Source organism: Acipenser ruthenus, chromosome 3, assembly GCF_902713425.1.
Source record: "Acipenser ruthenus chromosome 3, fAciRut3.2 maternal haplotype, whole genome shotgun sequence".
Taxonomy (NCBI): Eukaryota; Metazoa; Chordata; class Actinopteri; order Acipenseriformes; family Acipenseridae; genus Acipenser; species Acipenser ruthenus.
The window spans coordinates 101873430-101886345 of record NC_081191.1 but is presented as its reverse complement, the minus strand read 5'-3'; the positions used below and the strand labels follow the sequence as shown (position 1 = coordinate 101886345).

At 37.4% G+C, this 12916-nt stretch overlaps 1 protein-coding gene across 7 annotated transcripts in view; it reads left to right on the top strand.

Moving 5' to 3' along the window:
- LOC117394663 (voltage-dependent L-type calcium channel subunit beta-2-like) overlaps window positions 1-12916 on the top strand; it is a 122323-nt gene that overhangs the window by 71403 nt on the left and 38004 nt on the right. The window contains exon 1 of one of the 7 annotated variants that reach the window (XM_059020020.1): window positions 329-664. The exons of 5 other annotated variants lie outside the window; for them this stretch is intronic. In XM_059020020.1, coding sequence (XP_058876003.1) covers window positions 614-664 — 51 coding nt within the window. In that variant the 5' untranslated portion in view covers window positions 329-613. Of the gene's footprint in view, window positions 1-328; window positions 665-6626; window positions 6780-12916 lie in introns of those variants that run through there. One more of the 7 variants, XM_059020027.1, reaches the window with a different exon arrangement.

The window sequence follows — 12916 nt, the reverse complement described above, 5'->3', positions numbered from 1 at the left end:
AAGATGATGATTGAATTGCGTTGGTGCACAGTGCGTGTCTCTTTGTGCTGTGAACATATCCGTATAATACATGTAGGGGTGGTTAGCTAAAGCAGAACATGCTTCTCTTTTAACAAGTAACATTCATAAAGAGTGGTCGTCACTGAAGCTTTTTTTAGTTCTGATCTGCTTCTGCTCACTCCCAGCCATGCTTCCAGGATCAGTGAAATGTAATTGTACTCTGTTCTCTGCCAATAAGTGTGCAGGCAGCAATGTGCAACTGTAAGTTAGTTTACGTCACATTGACTGGGGGGAAAAAGATCCTCCCAATCTGCCAGTTAATTGATGTTGACAGAGCTCCGGAGCTGAGCCCTTAACCTAAAGCAAAACTGTAACAAGTCAACAGCTGAGAGAAGTCAGCTCCTGTATGTGTGGTGGGCATGCTTTGAGAAGGGTTGTTTCCTGGAAGGCCTAATTCATCACAGACAGACAGAAGAAGAAGACGTTGTGTTTCTCAATGAGGAGAGGGGCCAGTCTCAAAGCTTTCACTGGCTTAGTTACACTTGGGACAAATTATTTAAAGAAGCTGTACTTCTGGCGGTGTGGCTGACCCACTGCGAGCATTTACACTGGTATGCTGGATACACATCTGATGTCTCCACGAACTAAACACGTACTATCTGGGGTAAGCAGCATATGGTTCCAAGCGTTGCCAGGAGCAGAAGTTTAACATTGTGTTGCAAAACGAAGTTGGCCTACTTATCTAGATGTGCTATTTAACTGAGGCAAAGTTGTGTGTGTGTATGTGTGTGTTTAACTGGACAGAGCTAAACAGAAGGAAATCTTGTTAATTAGGAAGTGCCTGGAGGAACGCCTTCTTTGGTGTAAATGTTTTCTGGGAAGATTCCATTTGCTCTCACGGGATCCTGGCTGGTAAAGTCCAGTTTCATTCAGGAGTATAGAGGCTGCTCAGGTTTTATTTACAACACTTGGATTTTAGATCACTAGCCTTGCTTCTGGTAAACTAAGCATTTCAGCATGCATTGTTGGAATTCTAGCATTGATCATTTCATGTGTTCTGCTTTTTGTCATGTTCCAGTTTTCACTTGATGCAGTATGTATTCTTTCAAGATTTGTGGGGTCTGCTTAATTTGAGACACCCCTGATAAAAGTTTACAACGGTACATTTCCACAGTAATGTAGCAGTTTTCCAATGCTTTTATTTTAGTTTAAAACATGGTTAGTCAGACGACAAAAGAAAATAGATAAAATAGCAGACGTTGCAGCTGTCAAGCCTTCGTCAATGCATCTTCCACTGCTTTACAGTGCTTTCACTACTGTGCGTGTATGCTTTATTACACTTTGCCATGCTTTTACCATGATAAACATTTACAAGGGATACATTAATGGTACATCTGAATATCTCTTAAGGAAAGTCCACAGCATTAGGAAGACACATGTTATTTAATATTCAATGTACAGTACGAATAAACTTCACCTGGTACTCGGTTGGCAGTATCTTGCAGTTCATGCACTTGTTTTATTTGGTCTACTCTTAACTTACAGTAACTTTAATTTAGTTCACTTTTAAGAGGAAATATGCACAGTGAAATTCTCCAAAACTACAGTAACCTGCAACAAATCTGATTTAAAAATAGACCAAAACTTTAGGCTTATTTGTTAATGGGTGAAACCTAACAAAATATGTTAGTTCCCAAGCTGTTTGAGTCTTCTGAACAGAAGAAAAGGAAGGAAACCTTGCAACTCACATATCAAAAATACTTTATTAGCTAAACACACTAAAAAACGCTGTGTTTCAGCATAACAGGGGAATAATGCAATGAAAGAAATACACAGTACTAAGGAAACAGGAGCAGTGGAAGGTGAATATATAGTATAATCCAAACTCCTGTGGCTAAGCGTTTTGTCTGAAACACCATTTACAAGAAAATGTTATTTTTGATTTTAACATTTATTTGGGGGACGGAGGGGGGTGATGCTGGGACGCCAGAATCACCGTCGAGCCCTCTTGAGGTGTCGTGGGCTAGTCGACAAAACACAGAGGATGGAAGGTGCCCACTTGAAGACCCCAGAGATGTACCCTTCTTAGCTCAATCCAGATGGTTGTCATGCTGATGCGCTGGGGAGACCGCACTGTGGTTGATCCCTGGAGCCAGCATTACACTTCAGCCATTAACACCAGACAGAAGGATATCTACATCATCATATGGAAGGAAACGCAAATGGATTGAGGCACATATGGATCACATTAGTTTACTGTAAAGCTACGTCTTAGTTGGTGCTTATCTTGGCGAGAGCCGAGTTCAAATCAGCATGAAGTTTTAACATCTACTCTCGTGTAATGGAAATCACGTCCCTCACGTCAGCCTTCTGTGAAGAAGATTTAAGCAGTCACTGTTTCCTTATTTTACAGCTCAGTGACATATGCAGTACAGTTAACTAATCATGTGGCATTTCATTTGCACACTCTAATAAGCTATGGCGTGCTTACAGAACAACACACTGACAGATCTTACTCTGCAAAAAGCAAACAGAAGACAATTCTTCAGTGTTCAATTTTTTAATTGCTAACCGGTTGCCTAAACAAACAGATGACTGCTTCCTTTGTTCCCAAAATCATTCCATTATTAAAAGATGCCCCTGGGCATAAAAGCAATACCACTAACATATTTGTTTATTTTTCATAAAAAATTGAGAAGCTAGTACAGCTCTTTGGTAGCATTTTGTATTCTCTTAGACAGAGAAAGAGGGCATAGCCTTTATTTATTTTTATATTAGTATGTTCAAATTTGCTAGTGTAAACTGCAGGTCATTAAACTCATTTTTTTTATAAAATTGTTTAAACATTGTTTTCAAATCTTTTTTGTTTAATAGTTTTAAAACTGCATACAAATATTAACATAGAGATTTTCACTGCGTTGCTAGTTTCAAAAGGGAAAAAAGCAATTACAGTACTACATGCACAAGGAATCAATAATTTTCTTTTGATTCCAGAAACAAATGTGCAGAGTGTACATGCGAAACTCGGTTGGGTTTGGATAACTCGATGCTGCTGAGTCTATGTAGCTTGAGTGTGATTTTAGATTGTGTATACCAATAGGGCAACTGTAAAATCCTGATAAAAAAAGAAATAACAATAATCAGATGATTTCTAAAATGTGTTTAAGGGTTAGTCATACAGCAGACTACTGTTAAAATATGTTCACAGCAGTGTATTTTCTTTAATAGCTCAGACTTTTTTGTAGGTTACACACAGTTACACCCCCTGTTTTTGAGGCAGTACAGTTCCGACTGTACAATCATTACCATTAAAAACTGTCCAATCTTTAATGGTAATGGGGTAGGCATCAAAAAAGAGCCTTCCAATTTAACTGCAATGTTACTTTGAACTACTGTACAACCACGCGTGTTTTCTACAAGGTTCTTTATCACCCTGACTGCAAATTAATTACGTTACTTATATTTTAACATTAAATTCTTAAACTCAGTGAACATGTTAAAACTTCAATAATTTTTTTAGTGGTTGCCTCTGACAGTGGTTCCAGTTGGATTTGTAGCTGGACTGTGGTGTTTACGCTTCGTCCTGTGTAACTTTGAAATGTTCTTTTCTTACTCTCATTGGCTGCAAAGACAACAGGGCAAGCCAGAGGTTGGATGATGTTTGATGGTTGTTTTTATTTGTTGCGTACAGTTTCCTAGTAGCTGAAGAGATTGTATTCTGGGAGATGTAGTTGTCAGTGGAATTTTTAGGGGAGGCAGAACAGCTGTGCAGCAAAATTGCTATTCATATTTCAGATTTTTAATGTGTATAAACGGCACGTACGCATCTTATCTGGAACGCTCGTTAAAGACAATTAAAAGGTTAAGTAGCATTTATAGGATTATTTTGCGTTAATAACCAAATAATTTAAGCAATTTTAGACCCTTTTTGCGCTTTCAATATCTGCTCTTGTCAAAGCAGAATGTCCTTAATTTACATACTAACCAGCCTATCTTTTTGTTATGTTACTAGAATTATGGCAGTTTACTCAAATCCAACATCGGTTAATTGTCTGTCAACAAGATGTAATTATTTCCCATGGGTAAAATGAACCACCCACCAAATATAAGTGACGGCTAATTATAAGCTTGTCTATTTTAACAATTGATTTTAAGTATTTTTAGATATGTGACTTAACCTTTCAAAAGTACTGTACAGTACATATATACTGGATTCTCAATCCAGTATACTCAGTTAGAATAGACAGGCACTGACGGTACTGTATTACTGAATTGCTTTGTGAAAATCAATGTCAGTGCATCTGTGTGCAGAGAGGAATGTAAAGGATTACAGTTGATTCGAACTGTAGACATATTTTAATCAACCACATACTGTACATACAAAATAAGCACTTAAGCCATCTTGCAGAAGATAAAGCAGGTCTGCAAGAACTTAATATGGAAACATGGCATTAGAGTCTGACTGGAAGGTTCATTTGAGCTGTATGATCTCAAATCATGATCTCAAATCATGAGATATATAACTTACTTGCATGTGCCTTGACACTGTAGTTGGGTGTTTGCTTCAGGGAATTCTGTGTTTTAGTGCCATTTGGAGACAAATGAAGACATCCCTTCAAGGAGAAGTCCCTGAATGGAGTTCTAACCAAGGTTTTATAATCCATTTTGTTAGCATTAGTGTAAGGAGAAAATATATTTCAAACACTTTTACGTGATTAGTCTGTAGTTTTGTAAAAGCATTTGTTGGTCCAGCATAAACTATTGTCTATTGCACAATGCAGGTACTGTAGGCTATTCTTTTAGGTCATGCAGTGATATTCCAACACAGGAACCAATGTGTGTTCATCACTGGTAGGAAATAAGAAAATGCAAAAGCAGAGTATTGTCTGAAAACAACTTTTGTCAAAATAGGTTTAGGGATTTAAAGCCTGGGAGGTGCCTTTGCTGTTATAGATAGGCTAAGTCAAGATGCTAGATGTGTGTCCATGGAGACTTTAAACACTCACCCAGGCAGCTAGTACTTTCAGTACACATTTAAACTGTTAGGAGCACATTATCCTTCCCAAACCCAAGCAACATTGGTGGTGTACCAAGTTTTATGTCAATGCATCTTTGTGTTAGCTAGTATTATTAGATACACTATGTGATCTTTCAGAAGTACTGTATAGTACATACTGGATTCTCAGTATAGTCTACTCAATTAGAATAGACAGGCACTGACTGTATTATACTTCCCAAAATGCAAGCAACATTTGTGGTGTAGCAAGTTTTATGTCAATGTGTCTTTGTATTAGCTAGTGCAGTTGCATATTCTATTCTGGTACGTCTTGAAGTTAAAATGAGTTGATAGTATCAGCGTCTGTAAAGCCATGAATGGAGTTTTAGTCCATTGCGTATAGATAACTCCTTTCAGGTATTTGAAAGCAAAGAGATGTCAGACAGTGATAAAAAACAGCATAGTCTGGGATGGGGTTCTATTTACGTTTCTGATGGGCAGTGCATGGTCTATTTATGCTTCAGATGAGTTGGTTTACATGGAACATGGCATCACATTCATGTATTATTACTTAATGGAACTATGGATACGAAAATGTAAACAACATATTTTCCATGGTGAAATATAGCCTATATAGATGCCAGGGAGTGTATACCACAGTATAATTTCATATTTTATTGAATTCAGTCTAAATACAAAAATGTAAACAATATATGTTCTATTGTATAGCCTACAGTGTCCAGAGAAAAGTAGATATTAGGGAGTGTATTTTAAATGGAATAATGTATGGGTCAGTGTCACAAGGATGCCTTGAGTGGCGTGTGTGGTGACGTCACAGATGAGGAAGCAGTACACAGCAGACTGAATGCAGGGCTGAAACTGCCTTAGCAGTGTGTTTATTAATCAACCTTTCTCTCTCTACTAGCATTGTGATTTACTTCTTTGCAATGGACAATGGTTTAATATTACTGTATGAATTATACAACACAGTCAATCATGAAACACTAACAATTATTGTGAAATGTTGTGATCTAATAATTACATCAGCTTTTAAATTAAGGGGTAGTTTCATTAAGCATTTGCTCACGGTCAAAGATGACGTCCCTTTTCTAAAAATAGAGCAACAAAATAAATGTAAATGTTGCATAATGCTGTATAAATACAGTATTACAACTCAATGGACCTTTTTTTTAGAAACACCTACAAAGCCAAAGGCATATTTCATTATGAAAACAACCATACCAAGAAAGAAATCTGAACTGTAAGGAGTTGTTTCTTGCTAGTTGTATGCCTTTTTTTTTGCTCTTGCTGAAAATAGGGCCCATTAAGCTTATTTAGGAGCTCATATTCTGCTCTTTTGCTTTGTTCTACCAACTAAGCGTCATGGGATCTCCATCTTTGTAAGCATTGAACTGTGAATGAAAGCCTCTGCTCCTCTTCATTCGCTGTAGTCTCTTTCTAGTTTTAGAATTGTACAGTAAAACTGCTGCAGCTGCTTTTACTACATTCTGGAATTTTCAGGCCTGCTCTGCTTCCCAGAGTTTAATTTTTCTAAATTGCTGGTTGAGGGGGAGGGAGCCTGAAAGCTTCAGCAGTACACTGAAGGAGATTTCCAAGCGTGGGAAAGAGACAGCCCTGTCCTCCAGCTGGGAAGACGGAAAGCTGGAAGGATAAACTTTGTTTTTTATACATAATAAGCCTTTCTCTAAGAGTGGTGGCCATGGTGGATAGTTATTTTATACAGTAAGACATGTACCTCTGCGACAGTGAGGAGTCTGATGTGGTAAGTTTGATAAGCTGCTTTAAAGAAGAAAAAAGGTGCTACAAGTGTGCTGGCATGCAGACAATCAGTCAGTGTAACTTATTTTCTATCTAGTTTACAAGTGATACAGATCTTATTTTCAAGCAGGGTAGATACATTTCAGGCGCTTACTTTACCATACTAATAAAATATTGCATTATTCACCAACATCTTTAAACTAACATTTGAAAGGATTGATAACCCCCTCCATTCTTTTTTTTTAAACATGTCTGACTCGTGTTTCACTGTTGTCTGAATGCCAAATGGCTCCCAGATGTAAACTGGTGATACCTGCTTCCTGTATGTAGCTTATCTTCATTAATGTACTGTACAAATTGCTGTTTTAATGGATTGATACATTCTTTATTGATTTGAAATGTCATCAGCCTTCACCAGAATGTATTATATCCTATGCATTTCTATGGAGGGAGATCACTGTCAAAAATATTCGTATGCGTAAAAAGAATTTGTACTTGTAATTACAGGTGCAAATTAAAATACGAGTACAACTCAAAAATACGAGTACAACAAAAAAATAAAATTACTAGTACAAATCAGAAAATTATGAGTACAAATCAAAAATATGAGTACGACTCAAGAAAATCTACGGGTACAAAACACAAAGTTACGACTACGACTCAAAAAGTTACGAGTACAACTCACAAAAGTACGAGTTGGCTTGAGCATGAAATCGCTGTCAAAAATATGTCACGGAGGTCACAGGACAGGCTGTTGATTGGGGGAACAATCGATGAGTATTTAACAGCACATGCATCCAGCACCTTGCATTGCTGATAAAAGGGAAGGAGTGCCTGCATGTTGGTGAAATGTGTAGGTGGAATTTTCATAGCGGGAATATGGCACAAAGTCGCCCAACAGATGGACCGTCTCAGTCTCAGCAAAGATCCATTTTTTTCCGTTTATCTGTTGGCGCTGTTAAATACTCATTGATTGTTCCCCCAATCAACAGCCTGTCCTGTGACCTCCGTGACATATTTTTGACAGTGATTTCACGCTCTAGCCAACTCGTACTTTTGTGAGTTGTACTCGTAACTTTTTGAGTCGTAGTCGTAACTTTGTGATTTGTACCCGTAGCTTTTCTTGAGTCGTACTTATATTTTTTATTTGTACTCGTAACTTTTTGAGTTGTACTCGTAATTTTCTGATTTGTACTCGTAATTTTTTTTGCGTTGTACTCGTATTTTTGATTTGCACCTGCAAATTATTTTTCCGCATACGAATATTTTTGACAGTTATCTCCCTCCATATATCTCCACACTGTATTTGCTGTTTTTCACTGCAGCAATCGAAAGGTGTTAAGAGCCTTAGAGGACTTGCTTGTATAATAAAGTTCGACCTGCCTTTGGACCAAGCGTTGTGACATCTGAGACTAAAAAATGTACCAAAACGTAAGGCCCTATTAATTAGTTATTCAGTATTATTAAACACACAATTATGGAAATAGGAGGTCACATCCAGTCATACGAGAAATTAGTTTGGGGTGGTCTTAGTTAAACCAAATGCAAAGTATGTTACATTTTTCCAGTGAAAAGGCATGATGTTTAAAATATGAAGACCACTAAGAAACTTCCCGAAGAACGTGGTTGGTGTCTCCTCCCCGAACTGCCAATGGAATAGAAAAACAAAGATGAGAATAACATTAAAGTGTATGACAGGGAGCTCTTTGCATTCCATGTGTGTGAGAGTCGTGATTCACGTGTACCTTGTTAGGCTTTTGTTAGCCCACTGTACTGTAGTTTAATGACACATGCTTTCTTTGAACTGCTGTATTCTAGCAAGCAATAAAACAGTAGCTTAAAGTATGCCCCTCCCAGAACAACAATTTAATCTGGGTTTACAGTGTACAGTTTACTAATAGCAAAGAGACAGAGTTGCTGACTGAATGAAATTATATTTACGCACATGATTTTTTAATTGAGTTCAAATAAATATTGGGTTGTGTATTTATTACAGAGACTTTTCATTTCCACGGCTAAGCCATTATACTGGCCTAAAAAGTACAGGGTCTCATTGTTTATTAATGAAAATGAAAATAGCATTTCAGGTAATTTTATTATAAAATGGAGGCAGTCCAAATTCAGTTTTGAAGTATTAATAGACACCAATGTGTGTATGAATATATGTAGGTATGCATAGTATTTATTTTTTTATTATCTAATTTTACTGTATCCCTGCAGTGCTTAGACCTGATAAATGGCTGTAAACACTGTCCCTCCCCATCCATCATTGGTTTAATGGTTCATTAAACAGCTTAGGCGTTTAGTGTTATTACATTTGCTGTGTGAGATAACATTAATCATGAATTAATTAATTAATTCATTAATCAATCATGGCATAAAGTGACAGTGTAGCCCAGTAATAAGCATCCAGTTCCCAATTAATATGATTCCACAGTAACATATATATAGTGCAATTAGTCACTGGGGTCGATTTCAGTTGATCAAAACAGAGCTTTTAAAAGGCTATGAAAATGAAAGTTATAACATTACATGTGCATCTTCAGTGTATTTCTTTCAGTAAACTTATAAAGCACTGATTTAAACAACAGTAGCATTTTGTTCCTCTATAGTTGAAATCTGTTTAAAACACATGAGACTTATTTAGCACAGTCCTCACATGCAAGAGTAAAGCCAGGCCAGTAATATTCTCTTTAAAAAAATAAAATGCTTCTTGTGAAAAATTGCATCTACAAACAGAATACAGATTAATTGATGTTGTACATATTGCACTGTTATTATCTGTTACCACAACATCGTTTCTAAAAGGGCCTTAAATACATACACTATAGTAGTTTAATTATCAACCAGAAAAATCTTGAGTGCTGTACAATGTACATACTGTATGTACATCTTGAATGAGTGCTGTACAGAGTGTGAATTCTGGATGTACATCTTGAAAATTTGTATTTTAGTAGAGAAGGTGTTAATGGGGTTAAACTGAAGTGCAACACTTGGTTTGAATTCAAATTGCTGATTTGGTTTTCATAGCCATCCCTCTTCTGTAAAAGTGCACCTCAGCAGGAATGACACTGTTTACCAGAATGAACTCTACAGTATTGTGCAATTGTTGTGCAGCAGGGATCTCTTTTTGGTATCATTTAAGCTGTATAAACACTTTTTTGGTAGCTTAATATCATCTTGACATCCAAATTATCCAGGCTCAGGAAAGTGACAGACTGTATAAGTCCTAATTAACACATTCTGAAAGAAACAAACTCTGTGATATCGCAGTATAAAACATGACATCTCAGACTACATTAGGTATAAGACAGTTCTCAGTTTGCTGTAATAGTTCCCGACATGACCCAGGAAGTGATATTCTAGCATTTCCTGGGTCATGTCACCCCAGCATGCCTGGTCCAGTGGTTAAAGAAAAGGGCTTGTAACCAGGAGGTCCCCGGTTCAAATCCCACCCCTGCCACTGACTCATTGTGTGTTCCTGAGCAAGTCACTTAACCTCCTTGTGCTCCGTCTTTCGGGTGAGACGTAATTGTAAGTGACTCTGCATCTAATGCATAGTTCACACACCCTAGTCTCTGTAAGTCGCCTTGGATAAAGGCATCTGCTAAATAAACTAATAATAATAATAATAATAATTTCAAAGTCCAGGTGAAATGACCATAACAGTGCAAGACCATCTGAAAAGCTTGGCCTGCAAACAAAGATTTCTTTAACTTACATAGTACCAGATGTAGATCCCAGTTTTGGTCACCTCACTACAAAAAGGACATCATTGCCCTCGAGAAGGTACAGTGAAGGGCAACGAGGCTGATCCCAGGACTTAATGACATGTTATTAATTAGTTATTCAGTATTGCATGGTAATTCATGGGGGTGTTTTGTTAGTTACAGTCACTGTGAATACCGTTATATAAAACACTTCGGGGGTTTTCAAAAAACTGTTATTGTATCAAACTCGCCGTATAGTAACGACAGTTTTAGTAGCAAGTGATTTTCCAACTAAATTTGTTAATAAAATCAATCCATTAATGCTTTGAAATTGGGTCGATGAGGTCGTTAATGAACACATTTCTCGTTAAAGCTTAATTGTCGCAGGTCTCGTACATCACTTCTTGTCTCAACGACTAGATAAGGGGAACCTGTTAATCAAAATGCATGTTAACGAGATCAAGAACAATGAATGGAAGCATAATTCGCTGTTATGGAAACTCCTAGCGTACAGGGAGGCGGCTCTCCCACCAGCGAGCAGCAGCCACATGGAAATAAAAAAATAATGGGAATATCTATGTTGTGTATAATTTGTGAACTTCATTTAAAATTGTGCATTGTGTCATGCAGAATGTACATTTATTTAGAACACCACATATAAAATGCTGATTCACGATTATCTGGCGTGTGGGTAGAAATCAGACAACACGGATTAAAAAAAATGTAAACCCCACTAGTCATTTATCCTCATTCGGGGGGGTATTCTGACAACGCTTACTATGTACAACTCATTTAATGTGCACATGTTGCAATCTTTTTTTGGTTAAAAAAAAAATAATACCTTGGTGAAAGTGTACATAAAGCGTAACAACATTACAAATACATTTAGGCAAAATCCACGTCAATGATCTGTTGCCTGTAAGGAAACTTTATTGTGATATCTAGTATGCCGTTTTCTATACCAAGATTTCATTATTTACTCTTAGGTTTGTATTTGTAGAATTCAAATAAAATCTACAGTACAGGTCAGTTGTCATATAATGTATATAGAGTTCAGAGAGGCTACAGTTGCATTGATAATTTCTGTAACAATAAACTGGGTGCAAATAACAGTATATCAAAAATTCTGTAAGGTTACAAATGATTAAAACAAGTGAATAAATCTCATTCATAACCACAAGTATAGAAAAGGCTTAAATATTTTCATAACTACAAACATTGAATTATCTAAGAAATTAACACTCTCTCTGTATCATTGGCGTCACAGCCACTGTCTGTCACATATCTGTTTCAAGGTGAGTTATATAGCCTTAAGCTAATTAAAACCTTCTTTTTCCAAGTGCAAATTAACTCCTAATAAATTATGACAATTAACACGTATTTCCTTTTAAATTCCCAAACAAACAAATGAAATAGTCTGTGGCGGGGAGCCTCACCCTGATGGTTATTTGTGCGCTATTCTGTTTGTTTTATTTGTATTTGTAGCAGGGCGATTGCCCTGCATGTGTGTGTTTAGTGTTGATATAATTTGTATGGGAAATGGGTTTATTTTGTGTCATTTTGGGAGCTGATTTGTTTCATTGAATTTTTGTTTACAGACGGACGCTCGATTGAGACTTGCTGCCTGCTAGGCTTGGTTGAGGGGAAGGGCAGCAGGTGATTGGCTGGGCTGGACCTCAATCAGCAGGTGGGCGGGTCTTGATCGAGTGTCCGTCAGGTTAAAAACATCCGCGGGAGATGGCTCAGGGCTGCTGCAAGGCCTGCCGTTTTCACGGCACCTTTGATTTATAGTTTGTGGTATTGTGGTTTATTTTGCACTTTTGTACAGCTTGATGTACTGGTCCTCTGTGCGTTACCATCGCTGGTAACGTCACATGACCACCTTTATTTTACTTTCGTTTTGTGTTTGTTTGTGAATAAAACCTGCGCGCCTGTGCCGGCGTTTTCAACAACACCACGTCTGTCTCTCTGTATGCTTGAACAGCGGCTACCCACACGCGTGACACGAGGAAGACCCGGTCACAGTATTATTATGATTTTGACAGTATTTGTATTTTATTATTGTGTGGCAGGACGAGCAAGATGCCTTCTGACCAGGTTATTGTTTTCTATTTGATTTTCGAAATACCTTGTGAGAATGTGTGACTGTCGGCTAGTAATTATTGAATTGGCTGACAGTCACACATCCTTATTAAACCCGTACAGAATGTGACCGAGGGGTTAACAAGATCATTAATAGCTAGTTAATCCCTCGGTCACCACTATAAGAACCTGCAGCTTTGGCTGCACGGGGAAGTGTGTTCAGAGTGGAGAACGGTAGTCGAGAGAAAGGAGGTAATTAAAAACATAGAAAGCTTAAAACAATTGCTATTCATGCTGGTTTGCACCAGCGTGATACTTGTTTGGTTATTCAAATTATTATTTGTTTGTT